The sequence below is a fragment of the Oncorhynchus clarkii genome, chromosome 27 (genome assembly GCF_045791955.1).
Source record: "Oncorhynchus clarkii lewisi isolate Uvic-CL-2024 chromosome 27, UVic_Ocla_1.0, whole genome shotgun sequence".
In the NCBI taxonomy this organism is placed as follows: Eukaryota; Metazoa; Chordata; class Actinopteri; order Salmoniformes; family Salmonidae; genus Oncorhynchus; species Oncorhynchus clarkii.
In genome coordinates this window covers 18,355,616-18,373,560 of record NC_092173.1, presented here as the reverse complement: position 1 = coordinate 18,373,560, position 17,945 = coordinate 18,355,616, and the positions used below count along the sequence as shown (strand labels likewise).

The following is a 17,945-nucleotide window of genomic DNA, read 5'->3' as shown; positions in this document are numbered from 1 at the left end:
CAAACGCCTGAAGGTACCATGTTCACCTGTACAAACAATAGTACGCAAGTATAAAAAAAATGGGACCACGCAGCCATCATACCGCTCAGGAAGGAGATGCGTTCAGTCACCTAGAGATGAATGTACTTTGGTGCGAAAAGTGGAAATCAGTCCCAGAACAACAGCAAAGGACCTTGTGAAGATGCTGGAGGAAACAGGTACAAAAGTATCTATATCCACAGTAAAACGACTGCTATATCGACATAACCCGAGAGGCCGCTCAGCAAAGAAGGAGCCGCTGCTCCAAAACCGTCATAAAAAAACCAGACTATGCGATGATCAAGATGGTAACTACTAATAATTGGATATTGGGGAGAAAAAGGGGGTAAAATAAAAAAGAAACAGACTATGGTTTGCAACTGCACATGAGGACAAAGATTGTACTTTTTGGAGAAATGTAACTGTTTGGCCATAATGACCATCGTTATGTTTGGAGGAAAAAGGGGGAGACTTGCAAGCCGAAAAACACCAGCTCAACCGTGAAGCACGGGGGTGGCAGCATCATGTTGTGGGGGTGCTTTGCTGCAGGAGGGACTGGTGCTCTTCACAAAATAGATGGCATCATGAGGATGGAAAATTATGTGAATATGTTGAAGCAACATCTCAAGACATCAGTCAGGAAGTTAAAGCTTGGTCGCAAATGGGTCTTCCAAATGCACAAGGACCCCAAGCATACTTCCAAAAGTGTGGCAAAATGGCTTAAGGACAAAGTCTAGGTATTGGTGTGGCCATCACAAAGCCCTGACCTCAATCCTATAGAAAATTTGTGGGCAGAACTGAAAAAGCGTGTGCGAGAAAGGAGGCCTTACAAACCAGCTCTGTCAGGGGGAATGGGCCAAAATTCACCCAACTTATTGTGGGAAGCTTGTGGAAGTCTACACAAAACGTTTGACCCAAGTTAAGCAATTTAAAGGCAATGCTACCAAATACTAATTGAGTGTATGTAAACTTCTGACTCATTGGGAATGTGATGAAAGAAATTAAAGTGCTATGTCCTGACCTTAGTTCCTTTTTTTATGTCTCTATTTTAGTTTGGTTCAGGGCGTGAGTTGAGGTGAGCATTCTATGTTTTGTGTTCTATGTTTTCTATTTCTATGTGTTTGGCCTGGTATGGTTCCCAATCAGAGGCAGCTGGCAATCGTTGTTTCTGATTGAGAACCATACTTAGGCAGCCTGTTTTCCCACTGTGTGTTGTGGGTAGTTATTTTCTGTTTAGTGTTTTTGTTGCACCTTACAGAACTGTTCGTATGTCGGTTTATTGTTTTTGTTCAGTATTCATCTTTATTAAAATTATTATGAATATGTACCACGCTGCGCTTTGGTCCTCTTCTCCTTCTCCCGATGACAATCGTTACGTAAAGCTGAAATAAATACTTCTCTCTATTAGTCTATTATTCTATTATACTATTATTCTGACATTTCACATTCTTAAAATGAAGTGCTGATCCTAACTGACCTAAGACAGGGAATTTTTACTAGGATTAAATGTCAGGAATTGTGAAAAACTGAGTTTCAATGTATTTGGCTAAGGTGTATGTAAACTTCTGTCTTCAACTGTACATGCTAGAATCACCTTTAACAGCGACTACAGCTGTGAGTCTTTCAGGGTAAGTCTCTAAGAGCTTTGCACACCTGGATTGCACAATATTCACCCATTATTCTTAAAATAATCTATAAGCCTTGTCAAGTTGGTTGTTGTTTATTGCTGGAGAGCCATTTTCAAGTCTTGCCATAGATTTTCAAGCCAATTTAATTGAAAACTGTCTCTGGGCAACTTAGGAACATTCAATGTCATCTTGGTAAGCAACTCTAGTGTATATTTGTCCTGCTGAAAGGTGAATTTCCCTCTCAGTGTCTGTTGGAAAGCAGACTGAACCAAGTTTTCCTCTAGGATTTTGCTGGCAGTCTATTCAGTTTTTTTTTATCCCCCAAAAAGCATACCCATAACATGATACAGCCACCAGCTTGCATAATAATATGAAGAGTAGTACTCAGTGAAATGTTGTGTTGGATTTGCCCCAAACATAACACTTTTGTTTTCAGGACAAAACGTTAATTTCATTGGCAAATTCTTTTGCAGTATTACTTTAGTTTCTTATTGCATGTTTGGAATAGTTTTATTCTGTACAGGCTTCCTTCTTTTCACTCTGTCATTTATCTTAGTATTGTGGAGTAACTACAATGTTTTTGATCCATCTTCAGTTATCTCTTATCACAGCCATTAAACTCTGTAACTGTTTTAAAATCACCATTGGTGAAATCCCAGAGCGGTTTCCTTCCTCTCTGGCAACTGAGTTTGGAAGAATGCCTGTATCTTTGTAGCGACTGGGTGTATTGACAACAACCTCTCCCTCAACGTGGGCAAGACAAAGGAGTTTATCGTGAACTACATGAAACGTAAGACCGAACACGCCCCATTCACTTCGACGAGGCTGCAGTGGAGCTGGTCGAGAGCTTCAAGTTCCTTGGGGGTCATATCGCTAAGGAACTATCGTGGTCCAAACAAACCAACACAGTCGTGAAGAGGGCACAACAATGCCTTTTCCCCCTCAGGATGCTGAAAAGATGTGTCATGGGCCCTCAGATACTCAAAAAGTTCTACAGCTGCACCATTGAGAGCATCTTGACTGGCTGCATCACCACTTGCTATGGCAACTGCTCGGCATCTGACCGCAAGGCGCTACAGAGGGTAGTGCATACAGCCATGTACATCACTGGGGCCGAACTCCCTGCCATCCAGGACCTCTATACAAGGCTGTGTCAGAGGGAAGGCCCTACAAATTGTCAAAGACTCCAGCCACCCAAGTCATACACTGTTCTCTCTGCTACCGCACAGCAAGCGGTACTGGAGCACTAAGTCTGGGACCAAAAGGCTCCTGAACAACTTATTTTATCCCCAAACCATAAGATGGCTAAATAGTTAACCAAATAGCTACCCACACTATCTGCATTGAACCTTTTTGCACTCTTTTTTGAATCAGTGCACACACACTGGACTCTACCCACTCTCTCATACTTACATTGACACTCCAACACACACTCCCTCACTCACACATAACACGTACACACAGGCACACATTCACCACACACACACTTACACATTCATCACATACTCTGCTGCTACTGTCTATTATTTATCCTGTTACCTAGTCACTTTACCCTTACCTATATGTACAGATCCACCTCAATTTCCCCATACCCCTGCACATTGACTCGGTACTGGTATCCCATGTCTATAGCCAAGCTATCATTGCTCATTGTGTATTATTTCCACATGTTACTATTCTTTTCTTCAATTATTATTGTTGTTATTATTGTTATTATTAATGTACAGTATATAATTTTGTATTCTGCATTGTCAGGAAGTAAGTAAGCATTTCATATTAGTCTACACTTGTTGTTTGCGAAGCATGTGACAATTAAAATTTGATTTGATATTCAATGTCTGCTTTTTTAAAATGTATACCCATCTACCAATAGGCGCGCTTACTTGCGAGGCATTGGAAAACCTCCCTGATTTTAATGGTTGAATCTGTGTTTGAAATTCACTGCGCGACTGAAGGACCTTACAGATAATTGTAAGTGTGGGAGTACAGAGATTAGGTAGTGATTCAAAATTCATGTTAAACACTATTATTGGAGTGAGTCCATGCAACTTATTATGTGACTAGGCTTGCCATAACAAAGGGGTTGAAAACTTATTGACTCAAGGCATTTCAGCTTTACATTTTTTATTAATTTGTAAACATTCCTAAAAACATAATTCCACTTTGGCGATATGGGGTATTTTGTGTAGGCCAGAGACACATCTCAATTTAATCAATTTTAAATGCATGATGTAACACAAGAAAATGTGGAAAAAGTCAGGAGGTGTATATATTTTCTGAAGGCACTGTATGTACATTACTGTATATCTATGTATGTACATTACTATATATCTATGTATGTACATTACTGTATATCTATGTATGTACATTACTGTATATCTATGTATGTACAATACTGTATATCTATGTATGTACATGACTGTATATCTATGTATGTACATTACTGTATATCTATGTATGTACATTACTGTATATCTATGTATGTAGATTTCAGAGCTGGTGTTCGTCATCGAACTCGATAATCCAGGGTAACACATTCAAAGATACAACACACAGTAGACACGCTTAGTCAATCCTACATTTTATTTGGATAATGTGTACAGCGCTATGCTCTACAGCAAGCCAACACAGTAGTGCGCTAAAGACGGAGGTGGGGGGCGCTCAGCACGGGACCGTATGACACAACACCCCTCATGGTCTTGAGAGGAGGCGCACTGAGTGTCTCACTACATATCTTATGTTGTATGCCTGAGGGAACATATAGAGTGGGGGCTTTTTATTGCTTGAAAAGACTGAACATATCAAACAAGAAAAAAACAAATACTTATTAAAATGCCCATGTAGTGGACATGACTCAGGCTCGTGGTCTCGCGATGAGGTGATGGTGAAATTCACTAGTATGAACTAATGTTTTGGATTTACCTCTGTGACCTCTGGCTTCTGTCAGGATTGACCTCTGGGCGCCAATGGCGAGAGAGTTTTTACACTAAAAAACCTTCCTCCCTCAAAATGGAATACATACTCAGCAGGGGAAATTCATTCAAATGTCTCCCTCATCCTCATTCTCTTCATGCTAGTGAGTAAATGGATAGAGAAACATTTTAGTAAATGTGGAATTGGAAACCAGATAGAAGATAGAAGTGAGGATAGCAGGGTGATCTCAAAAGTCATTGCTCGATTCCTTGTGTCTGTTCTCCTTTCCACCTCCTCAAAGGATCAGAAGGAATCAAGGAGAGCAGAAGGGGAAGATCTGAGTTTTCTATGACGAATCAACAAAATACTTTTAAGACTCATCCTCTCCTGGTATTCAGAAAGAGGAGAACAAGGCTTGCCTAATAAATCAGACTGATACCAATTCTTGGTATACAGTCTGAAAAAAAGTTTCCTTACAAGCTAGAATGTTCAATACAATTACATTTTAACTTGAATATCTGTTATCTGTGAGGTTGGTCCTTCAGACTATCCACAGGAAAGTATTATTTACCCAACTTTTTAGAGCGCCAGTACTGCCGTTGCAATTTCTATCACCTGGCACGACTTTGGTTAGTATGCATGTATCTTGTGCATGTAATTCCATCTTGTGCACATGCCTTAGGTCACGAGCAAACAAATATTGATTGCCACACATCCGCGTTTCGAAGTTGGTTTAATAATGCTTTCCTGTGGATATTTTGTCTCAAATTTCGACCCACGGACAATTGGCAGAGTAAATTCAAATATAATTTTCTTCGACATTCATGACAGACAAGGTACGTTTAGTTTTTTTTCTATGTAATACTGCATGGCTATGCTGTAACGTTACACAGCATAGCCACAGCAGGACTACTCTAAGGCAGAACACCATACAACTGTGTTGGGCCTCTTTGGCTCATCATTGTCGTCATAAGACACTTTTCACCACAATCTGATTCAACAGTGTATCAAAGCTGTTTAGCTATTTGATTAAGAATAAAGGGATAGTGTTTTCATTTGTTATTTGTCTGTGATATAATATCATATCAGCGTGTCACTTACACATTTCAATGTCCAAAATGTGTAAGATTTGAAGTGTCAGTTTTATCTGTTCTTATTGCTTAGTTGTAAAGTGGAATGTGTCCGTGTGAAAGTAAGGATATTTTTTGGACATAGCTGGCTCTAGCCACAGACCACATCTGTACCGACACCACTATAAGCACAGGTATATCACAAGTACATCATCTAAGGACATGTGCTTTACATGAAAGCTGAACAGTCTAACTTCTAGTTCCCTAAGAAGAACATGTACTCTATAAACATTTTCAATGAGGATTGTCATGTTACTGTAATTTCGATATTGAATGGGGAATGTGTTCTCAGAAGCTGAGGAAATAGTGAACAGTCATGATAAATTGCTTGCTTGCAGGCTAAGGGTTAAGGGCCATTATGGAGGCCTTGACCATGAATCTGGACATTTTTCTACACAGAAAATGAAAGTTGTGCCTATGGGACACAGCCATTTTTTGGGAGGCTTGACAGCAATTGTTGCCAGCAACGGTTTAAGTTCATGGCTTTTCAGTAATGAGGCAGCTCTTCTTACACTGTAAAAAACAACCATGTTAAATGTCTGCACTGAATTCAACCCATCTTCTCTTCTTCAAGGCATTCCATGACAATACCTCCTCCAAATGCCTTATAGACAGATAAATACAGAAAATAACATAATAGTTTTAAAACATTCGTTTTATAACATTCTGTGATATAATAAACATAATAATAAACATAATATATTAAACAATCAGTAAACAATAAGTCGTAAAAAAGATTAAGTTAAAACAATCATAATAAAACATATCCTTCTAATAGCTTTTACAGTATTCCATTTTATATTGATTAATAAGAAATATTTTGTATTAAATAACCCGTTGACAACATTTCCCGTGTGGCTCAGTTGGTAGAGCATGGCGCTGTTAACACCAGGGTTGTGGGTTCAATTCCCACGGGGACCAGTGTGAAAAAGTATGTACTCACTTACTGAAAGTTGCTCTGGCTAAGAGTGTCTACTAAAAAGATTACCTCTGTGTTATATTGAGTTATTATCAGATGATATATATACATTCATATAAGGGTTAAGATATATTACCTACCAAGATAAATGGTTTCAAAATGTAAGAATATCTGATGTTAAAATCCACCAATTTCATCAACTAAAAGACAATTAAAAGGAAAAGAGACTAGGTTAAATGTTCAGATCAAGTGACACCACACATCTTCATCTGGTTGGGTGCTATTCTCTCACTACACCACTAGGGTCAGCCAAGTGCAAATCAATGTTGGCTGGTTTCATAGCGTCATGGCTGTCTACACAGCTTGGAGTCTACCATGTAGATAACCAAAATTACCCCTTTATTTAAGAAAATTAGAATTTTCTCTTCTCAGCTATCTGAGACAAGAGACAAATCTACCAGAAGGCCCTAATAACCCCTTTTTGCTTGACTAGTAATAGTGAGATCAAATCAGCCACAGCCTAAGTTCAACCCAAAACAAACAGCAACAAACTGTCACGCCCTGACCTTAGAGCTTGTTATGTCTCTATTTTGGTTTGGTCAGGGTGTGATTTGGGTGGGCATTCTATGTTCCTTTTTCTATGTTTTTGTATTTCTTTGTTTTGGCCGGGTATGGTTCTCAATCAGGGACAGCTGTCTATCGTTGTCTCTGATTGGGAACCATACTTAGGTAGCTTTTTCCCACAGGGTTTTTTGTGGGTAGTTGTTTTCTGTATAGTTTAGTTTCCTTACAGAACTGTTTGTTTTCTTCTTTGTTAGTTTTGTTCAAGTGTTCTGATTGAATAAAATATCATGAACACGTACCACGCTACGCTTTGGTCCAGTCATTTACAGGAAGAGGATCGTTACACATACCATCTATAAACAACATTCTTATGTGTCTTTTATCCCTAAGGTGAAACCCCCCCAGCAAACCACAGATGTAAATAAACACAGAGAAATACTATTCTCTGTGTACAGTATTACACACAGCTCACTAAACCTGAGAGAAGCCTCTGGCCAAACTGGTCCCAATGCATTATTACCCAAAGGTGTCCTGTTTATGCAAAGCATCTGCAAGATTAGAAGGTTACCTATACCTCCACCTATTTATGCAGGATGCCAGGAACTCCAGTTTAACTCATCCAATAGCTTCATCAGTGTTTGGTAATATTTGTAGTTTTTTTAAAGCTCAGAGACACACTATAATTGAAACCTACTAAGATCTGTGTGTGAGGCCAGTGGACTAATGTTACTTTCAATTATTGTATAACATATAGGGTGTGCTGTAGGCCTACCTATTGTATGACCAATGGAATAAAGAAAGATTCAGTGGGATATGACGGTATGACTACACCTCTTGGCCATGTGGGAACTTTTCAAGTGAAGGCCACCGATGCAGATCTGAAATTCAATAGTATTCACAGCAAGGACATACACAGATGCTCAGACGCTACCCAACTGTGACTCAGCGTAACAGAGGTCAGAAAATGTTTCTACAAGGGCAACCCAGGGTTGATTTATGGTTGGCCCTAAAACGACACAGCAGGGTAAGGTAATTGCACAGTAGGCGCTGTGGTCTATGGCAACAGGCCATAGGTTAAACTAACCTCCACACAGGATGTCACACTCAGATAAGGCCCCATAATAACGTTATATAGAGCGACGCCTGTGTAAATGCATTCAACTACAAGATTCTACACATTGACGTGAAGTGATTAGTAACAACATCCTCATTGGGTGTTCGTACACCTGGAAGTTTGGGTTAATTCAGGTCATGTCAAAATGTATAATTATAAAAAGTGTTCATCATAGCAATACATCTAAATACCAGTCATTAGAGTTAATAGGATTATAATCAACAATGCTAAATTAATCTCAGTATCAATTCGATAATGGTGCAGGACAATGGGCGATTTACAGTATTAATAAAATCAGATAGTCATAGTGATTATGAGGATAGCGATGATGATGATGATGACAATGATTATGATAATAGTGATGATGATGATGATGCATTTCTAGGGATGGTCACAGTGGGGCTAGTTATTCAGCCTTGGTTTGAGCAGCCAGCAGGTGACGCTGTGGCCGTGGCTGCCAGTCTGGGAGGAGCTCCGTCCTGGGGCTCCATGGGCCCCTCTCCACCCCCCTCCTCCTCCCCTCTTTCCCCCACCAGAGGATTCTGTCTGTGGGCCAGGGAGTAGGAATGCCTGACCCTGGACTTGTGGTGCCTGCGGTGAGGGTGGAGGAACAGCGCTGGGTCAGGCATGGCGGTGGGCTCTGCAGGGCACGTCACCCTCTCCCTGGGGACACACTCCCTGGCCCTCTCCGCCCGGAGCTGGTGCCCTGACATGGACCTGCTGCCCCTGCGTTTAGGCTTGACCACAGGGGAGGCTATGGCAGAGCTGGTGTTGGAGGCATTGGAGAAACCGGAGGGCGACTGAGGAGAAAAGGGAGAAAAGATGGCGGTGTCCCACTCGGCTGCTTGGCTGTACTGGGGCCCAGGGGGATTCCCATGATGACGATCCCTATTCTCCCAGTTTTCCCTGAGGGCCTGCTGCCTCTGCTGCAGCCTCTGGTGTTGCAGTTTCTGTCGGGCAGCATGCAGCTGGAACGAGAGGTAGGCTGCCGCCTCGGTCTGCCTCTGCAGCTCTGTGTTGAGCACCGTGGAGCGTTGGCTGCGGCGCTTCAGCTCATCCAGGAAGCGGCGCTCCTTGTCCTTGAGGATAGCCCGCAGCGCACCAACCAGCGCCCCCTTGTGAGTCAGCTCCTTACACAGCTCTCCCAGTGTGCACTGCTGCTCGGCCCGGCGATCTTCGACCTCCAGACAGCGGGCCTCCAGCTGCTCCTCCTCCTCCGCCAGGTCTGAGGACGAACACAAGAACACAGAAGCAGAGAAGTGCACACAAATCAAATAGTAAGGACGCATCAGAGATTCACAGACAGATAGCTAACATTCAGACAAAAAAACAAGCCCCAAATGCAGCTGCCAGGATTTACATGAAGGGCATCTACTACTCATGCTGACATATTGACCCCACAGAGCACTCCTCCTAACCCCACCCCCCAGGACATAGGACCAGAGAACAGAACACTCCTCCTAACCCCACCCCCCAGGACATAGGACCAGAGAAAAGAGCACTCCTCCTAACCCCACCCCCCAGGACATAGGACCAGAGAACAGAGCATAGAACGCATGCAGAAAGATAACACACTGCCTGGATATGATACATTCAGTCAAACGGATATGGACCAGCGCTGGCTGCTTTCAATCACCAAGTTGGCCTCAAAGCACATTTGTGGATCATCTGGCAGATAGGAAATGGTATGTGGGTTTAGGGATTGAATGGACAAAGGCAGAAGACTGAGCACATATGGGCAAAGGATTAAAGAGCCACTGAGCAAATCCCTGCCAGTATCCACCACCCAATCTCTACCAGCCGCATCATGGCCACTGGCATGGTGTGACATCTGCTGCCACTTACCCACTATAGAGAGAGTGAAGAGAGTAGACTGGCAGATTGCTCACATGCAGTGGTGGTGTGATGGGAGGGGAAGGAAAGTGATTGTTTTGGAGGGCTGATAGCCGATATAACATTCAATGTAGTAATATACTGATAGTTCCCTCAACCCAATAATACCTACTTTCTCAGCGGACAGAATTGGCTGCACTGATGTCATCATTACACCAGGAATTGGCTGTGATAATGTCACTGCATCCAGTTTTAACCGCAAGTCTAAAATCATTGTACAACATTTTTTGTGCTTTTGGGGCAAAGTCAAAGCTATAGTACTCCATCACAGTGAAATCCTCCAGTAAGGAATGGGGGATTAAAAAAAGCCTTAGTCAGTACTAGCTGTAGCTGTACCTTTGGGCTGAGGCTGCCCAGCTCAGACAGCTGGGCCAGGGGAGAGGGATTACACCACAGCCTCTGGTATGCTGGTTGACCCAAGAATTAGGTCAAAGTAAACTAATGGGAAGGGAGAGGAGCAAAAGGTGCTGTGATTAGTTTAAACTTGGATGTGAAATCATTGTAAAAATTATTAGTAGGTATTTTCATTAGGCCTATATTAGGATTGCTGCATTTAGTTTAGAATAGGAGGAACCTGATATCCACATAAATAGCCCTTCCTTCCCCTATCTCCTTTCTCATCCTCCTCTCTTTCTCTTGTTCTTCTCTACTCTCATCACTCTTAATCCCTCTCTCTGTACCAGTCTCATCCTGTACCTGTTTCTCCATCTCTCTGTCTTAATCCCTCTCTCTGTACCAGTCTCATCCTGTACCTGTTTCTCCATCCCTCTGTCTTAATCCCTCTCTCTGTACCAGTCTCATCCTGTACCTGTTTCTCCATCCCTCTGTCTTAATCCCTCTCTCTGTACCAGTCTCATCCTGTACCTGTTTCTCCATCCCTCTGTCTTAATCCCTCTCTCTGTACCAGTCTCATCCTGTACCTGTTTCTCCATCCCTCTGTCTTAATCCCTCTCTCTGTACCAGTCTCATTCTGTACCTGTTTCTCCATCCCTCTGTCTTAATCCCTCTCTCTGTACCAGTCTCATCCTGTACCTGTTTCTCCATCCCTCTGTCTTAATTCTTCTCTCTGTACCAGTCTCATCCTGTACCTGTTTCTCCATCCCTCTGTCTTAATCCCTCTCTCTGTACCAGTCTCATCCTGTACCTGTTTCTCCATCCCTCTGTTTTAATTCTTCTCTCTGTACCAGTCTCATCCTGTACCTGTTTCTCCATCTTAATTCTTCTCTCGATCCCAATCACTATTTTACAGATTTTTCTTTCTACATCTGTTTTTCCCCTCCCGCCCTCCACTCCTCGCACGCCCCCCTCTTCCTCCATCTCTTTCTCCTCCCTCCCTCTCTCTCTGAGTAACCCAGCTTTCTCATTGGTGTAGTTCTTCCTGGTCTCTGTCTAACTGTCGCCCACTAGACCAGGGTGGTGAGGTCATGCTGCAAATATAGAAAATGCTGTGTAATCTAATCTCCATTTCGTCCTCCTTTTCCTTCTCTCTCTCTCTCTCTCTCTCTCTCTCTCTCTCTCTCTCTCTCTCTTTCTCTCTCTCGCTCTCTCTCTCTCTCTCTCTCTCTCTCTCTCTCTCTCTCTCTCTCTCTCTCTCTCTATCTCATTCACTGACCCTCTAACACGTTCTGTACCATTCTTCCCACTCTCTCCCTTCCTCCCTTGTCCCTCCATCTCTCTGTCTCAGCAAACAGACTGTAATTGTACCCCTCCACCAGGGCACAGAGGAAAATGAGAGAGGAGGAAAAATGGATGGATCAATTTGTGAGGATGGAGGAGAGGGGGCTGTGGTGGTGTGATAGAGCAAAGGACGGCCTGCTCTGGAAAAAGAGGGGGGTTAGTTATAATTGGCTGCAGATGGGCATGAACACCCCAACTCCTCCTTTCTTTCTCTTTCTCTCCACCACCCATTCCCTCCCATCCCCTCTGTCTCTGTAATTATCTACGATATTAACATAATATCCATCTTCTATCTAGACATTCTAATGCAACAAACTACCCATGAGTGGAATATTAAGGTGCACACACACAGCTTTTGTCTGATGGTTCATATTCATGAACTGTGGATTGCACTCCGCTGCCAATCTACCCAATTCCAATCCTCCTACACATTTTTTTATCCTGGTAACAGATCAATCCATAAAATGTGATGTTTTATTCATGGAATATGGCCTTTATGGCTGAGGATGAGAGGGGGAAAGGGAGAGAGCGTTTGTGGAGGTCGACCACAGGGCTGTCCCTTGGCGGATGGGTAAAGTGAAGGATAATGCCATGAGGGCGGGATGGGATGAAGGGGAGCCAAAGAGGACAAACAGTTAGTGTCACAAAGCCAAGCCTGGAGAGAATGAGGGGGAGGGGGGCAGGAAGAGAGAGAAAGAGAGACACAGAACTTACCCAGTTCACTCTTGCCTGGAGGCTTCACATTCAGCTCACATGTCAACTCTGAGAAAACAGAGACAAGAAATGAGACATCAGTGAGACAGAGACATGAATGAATAATGTGTGAGACAGAAATGAGTCATATGAGTAAGTCTAGGAGACAAATAGATACAATTCAGGGATTTACAAAAATAATAAAAAGGAATGCTTTCAATCTGATGTGTCTCATTGAAACACTAAATACTAATGCTGATCGAAACTAGGGATGAATATTTCCCACCAAATCTACCAAGTTTCAATACCGGGAATAATTCATATTTATCCTGAAAGTGCCCATCATAGCAACGAGAAGTAGGGGTGCTGAGGGTGCTGTAGAACCCCCTGATAAATCACATAAAAAATATACAGTACCAGTCAAAGGTTTTGACATACCTACTCATTTAAGAGTTTTTCTTTATTTTTACTATTTTCTACATTGTAGAATAATAGTGAAGACATCAAAACTATGACGTAACATATGGAATCATGTAGTAACCAAAAAAGTGTTAAACAAGTTCCCACATATGCTGAGCACTTGTTGGCTGCTTTTCCTTCACTCTGCTGTCCAACTCATCCCAAACCATCTCAATTGGTAAAGAGGTCGGGTGATTGTGGAGGCCAGGCCATCTGAGGCAGCACTCCATCACTCTCATTATTGGCCAAATAGCCCTTACACAGCCTGGAGGTGTGTTGGGTCATTGTTTTGTTGAAAACCAAATGATAGTCCCACTAAGTGCACACCAGATGGGATGGCGCATGCCATGCTAGTTAAGTGTGCCTTGAATTCTAATAAATCCAACAGTGTCACCAGCAAAGCACCCCACACCATCACATCTCCTCCATGCTTCACGGTGGGAACAACACATGCGGACATCATCCGCTCATCTACTCTGCGTCTCACAAAGACATGGAACCAAAAATAAAAAATGTAGACTCATCAGACCAAAGGACAGATTTCCACCATTCTAATGTCCATTGCTCGTGTTTCTTGGCTCAAGAAAGTATCTTCTTCTTATTGGTGTTCTTTAGTAGTGGTTTCTTTGCAGCAATTCAAACATGAAGTCCTGATTCACACAGTCTCCTCTGATCAGTTGATGTTGAGATGTGTCTGTTACTTGAACTCTCTAAGGCTGGTAACACTAATGAACTTATCTTCTGCAGCAGAGGTAACTCTGGGTTTTCCTTTCCTGTGGCAGTCCTCATGAGAGCCAGTTTCATCATAGTACTTGATGATTTTTGCGACTGCACTTGAAGAAATGTTCAAATTTCTAGAAATGTTCTGGATTGAGTGACCTTCATGTCTTTAAAATAATGATGGACTTTTAAATCTCTTTGCTTATTTGAGGTGTTCTTGCCATAATGTGAACTTGGTCTTTTACCAAATAGGGCTACCTTGTCACAACACAACTGATTGACTCAAACACATTAAGAAGGAAAGAAATTCCACAAATTAACTTTAACAAGGTACACCTGTTAATTTAAATGCATTCCAGGTGACTACCTCATTTATTTTATTTAACCTTTATTTTTAACTAGGCAAGACAGTTAAGAACACATTATTATTTACATTGACGGCCTACCCCACACGACGCTGGGCCAATTACGTGCCACCCTATGAGACTCCTAATCATGGCAAGTTGTGATACAGCCTGGAATCAAACCTCTAGCACTGAGATGCAGTGCCTTAGACCGCTGTGCCACTCAGGAGACCATTAAAGCTGGTTGAGCGAATGCCAAGAGTTTGCAAAGCTGTCATCAAGGCAATGGGTGGCTACTTTGAAGAATCTCAAGTATAAAATATATTTTAATTTGTTGAACACTATTTTGTTTATTACTTGATTCCATAAGTGTTATTTCATAGTTTTGATGTCTTCACTATTATTCTACAATGTAGACAATAGTAAAAATAAAGAAAAACCCTTTAATGAGTAAGTGTGTCCTAACTTTTGACTGGTACTGTATATATATTTTTTAAATTGTGCACTAGGCCTTTATTACCTTCTGTATGAGCGGAGCAAAATAGTGGTCAACAGAATATTTCCTCAGCCCTCATATGGGCAGCAAGTAGGCTAGGCTATGAGACCGCACAGAGAAGCAGGGGAAATATTCTAGCGGTATTTTGACATGCAGGCAAGAGACGTGCTTTGATAATGCAACCTATGGATTACAGAATAAAGTTTGGAATTTTCATGCGAGACAGGAGTCAGGATTTTGTGTTTCAGTGGGATTGGGACTGGATAGGAAAATAGCCTAGGTTCTAGAACAGGAGAATTGTCCTCATTTCTCTCTGAAATGTTAACAGACTTCATATCTGTGACAGAGATGCCTATGTAGTGAAATGTGTATAGGCCTATCTAATGTGTGACTGTTTGAAGATTCCAAATGACAGCTCAACGAGGCACATGTTCATTTATAGTCTTTAGGCCAACTGTAGAGGTTTCCTGTAGGGTTTAACTGCAATCGGGTCGATGTGCAGTCCGGCAGTGTCAATTATGCATGCGCTTTGAATTTAAGGCGACTTTGTGTGGAGTTAATGTGCTAGGCCATGTGACAACTTCTTTGGATAATGTGCTATTTTAATTTTTGCCAATCTGATGCTGCGCATGTGTAGGGCCTGCATTGGTGCCAACATTGAGGTCAAATGTTGTAATTTCCCAGGTCTTTCATTTTATTTTGTTCCCAGTGTTCCCAGGACAGTCCTGGGTTCGCTGTTACCCATGTTAATCCTTAATCATAACTGTAGTGCTGTTGAAGCAGTGAATGTCCAATCTGTTTGTTTGCGTCTAGTCTGTCAGTTAGCTTGACTGCAGACAGTTCAGACAGAGATGATTAGGGCCTTGTGTAGACTGGACATACAGTAATCACATTGAGTTAAACTGATTATGTTTAGCTGGGTGGACTCTAAGCACTTCTCCAGTCAGCACAGACAGATGCCATGCTTGGGTTGCTCTCAAGGACAAAGACTAAAATATACTGTACAGTATTTATATTATGTCCCTGTCTATTCCCTCTCACTCGCCAGCTGGGTTGAATAGACAGTTTACCTCCCAAAATAAGCACAGTAAAATCCTTAACCTATCACCTTCCTTTGCCTGCTCAGAAAATCCCATCAATCCCCACAGAGAGAGAGAGAGAGAGAGAGAGAGAGAGAGAGAGAGAGAGAGAGAGAGAGAGAGAGAGAGAGAGAGAGAGAGAGAGAGAGAGAGAGAGAGAGAGAGAGAGAGAGAGAGAGAGAATTAAAGACAGAAAGAGAAAGGAAGGACGAAAGAGGAGGAGGGTGGATAGATGAACCCCAGCAGAGAGGATAACTCCAGAGGGGGAGTCAGACCCCCGACTACCAGGAACAGGAAGGTATTATAATATGTGGTTTCCTTTCATGGAAACCCTGGCTGTAGTGGGGGAGCATTCATTGAGATAAACCTGCTCTTTTCAAGTTAAAGTTAATAGTCCCAAGAAAACAAATTGATTGCGCTGATAGACTAGTACAGTAGGCTACATTGTGTTTGTATCTAAGATTTGATGGCTTTAGCATCTTTGCAGTGTATGAGCCTAGTCTGTCAGTCAAACCACAACACCATGTGGTGATGCCCTTTAACTGAACCTTCTTCGTGTTCTGCAGTGAGGTCTGCCTCTGCTTGGCTTGGCAGTAACACTGTTGTTGTAAAGAGGGTCACTGTCTACTCCACTAGTCTAATTTGATCTCTGTGTGTTTGCGCGCGTGTGCATACTGTATGTGTGCATGTGTGTGTGTGTGTGATGTATAGACTCACCGCTACATCGTTTCTGCAAGGACAGGATCTCCAGGTGTAGGCCATGCAGTAGGGTGAGATGTTCCTGTCTGAGAAACATTGTACTCCTCTCAACACTCTCCATCTGCATGTCCAAGGTGGAGCCTGTATGTTCCATGATTACGCACCTGTCCTGCACCCTGCACAGAGAACAGGGTCAGAGGGCGTTAATATACATTATACCTGCATGTGTATAAGGGTCACTTTCCTGTTACTAATGATGAACAATAACAAAAGGAATTATTCCAAATGTATATATGTGTGTGTGTGTGTGTGTGTGTGTGTGTGTGTGTGTGTGTGTGTGTCTGTGTGTGTGTGTGTGTGTGTGTGTGTGTGTGTGTGTGTGTGTGTGTGTGTGTGTGTGTGTGTGTGTGTGTGTGTCTGTGTGTGTGTAATGATGCATTTGCAGTATCTTTCCCCCTTCTTTATTTACCTTCACTGTAGGTAAATTATTTAATCTTACTTTACAATGCAGTTTAGAATATCACCTGACACATTTTCAATAAGCATTACAACAAGAGAAACACTGAAGTCTTAATTTATTCTAAGATAAAAAAATTAAAAACACAATGATTGATGATGGTTATGTCAGGTAAGATAAAGTGTGTATGAGTGTGTATGAGTCATTGTGGTCATGCGGTAAAAAAATGTATTGATCACCCAATAGAGAGATGGAAGAAACCAACGCAATATGCTTGGTAGGTTACAGTATGTTGAAAGTCCTAGTACCAAATTCAATTTTACAGTTGATTCCTACATGACTACAATACACTCAATAAATGTGGCAATTTTATGAAAATGATCCATGCTTACCGTGCTATTTTAGATAATGTCGAACGGAGTCCCAAATAATTACGATATGAAATTCATGAGATCTATAAACAAGTCCTTCGATCCATACATGATTGATTTCCAGGAATGTTCCAAAACCATTTAGGATATTCGTCCAATAATTGAGATCAATTCAACATCATTTGCAGGCGATAACGTTGTATCAAGAACGAAAGATGATATAGCCTGTACACAGAAAAAAATCAGCGACGCATCGCATAACGGTCCTGGGAGGCTACAACAGGATAAATATGTTTTCATTACTGCTGCACCATCTCGCTGCGTCAGTAACAGTTATTGCCAAAATACTCATAACAAGGTCAACATAGCAAGTAGATTGTAACGTATGGAAACGGAGCACGATACATTTCGACAGGCGCAGCCTCCCTCTCCTTCATCGTCTGTTGGGTTGAGCTGGTACAGTAGTCTACTGTCGTATGATGAAAACAAGACATCGTGACCGGAACACCCGAGATGATCATACGACTCAAATCCAGCTTATTGAAAGAAGTGGCCGTACCCATCATCGACTTTTGCCAGGATCGTTATAGCAGTAGTTCGAAGGCAGAGATAGGACAGGGTAGTCTTTATTATGAATGTTAAAATGACTGTACTTTTGGTAAGACAATTGTTTGGGTGACACCAAAGCCTGTTTATCCGTGCCAGGGTTCTTACGAAATCATATGGGCTACTTTGAGAATATGCACGGCAAATACAAGCCTCAATTTCAGC

At 42.1% G+C, this 17,945-nt stretch overlaps 2 protein-coding genes and 1 non-coding gene across 3 annotated transcripts in view; 2 read left to right on the top strand and 1 right to left on the bottom strand.

The window, feature by feature from the left end:
* The first annotated feature begins 6,541 nt into the window (after positions 1–6,541).
* On the top strand, positions 6,542–6,610 carry trnan-guu (transfer RNA asparagine (anticodon GUU)). Its single transcript has one exon. It is a non-coding gene; the product is annotated as a tRNA-Asn (tRNA).
* Positions 6,611–8,598: 1,988 nt separating this feature from the next.
* On the bottom strand, positions 8,599–16,516 carry LOC139385825 (coiled-coil domain-containing 92B-like). Its single transcript, XM_071131074.1, has 3 exons — positions 16,365–16,516; positions 12,571–12,618; positions 8,599–9,511 (listed from the first exon to the last, which is right to left on the bottom strand). The coding sequence occupies exons 1-3, from the start codon at positions 16,498–16,500 to the stop codon at positions 8,697–8,699; spliced, it is 999 nt and encodes a 332-aa protein (XP_070987175.1). The 5' UTR covers positions 16,501–16,516; the 3' UTR covers positions 8,599–8,696.
* LOC139385824 (apoptosis inducing factor mitochondria associated 4) overlaps positions 15,923–17,945 on the top strand; it is a 70,801-nt gene continuing 68,778 nt past the window's right edge. Inside the window, exon 1 of the mRNA XM_071131073.1 lies at positions 15,923–15,945. The gene's annotated coding sequence lies outside the window, so the exon portion shown is untranslated. The remainder of the gene's footprint in view (positions 15,946–17,945) is intronic.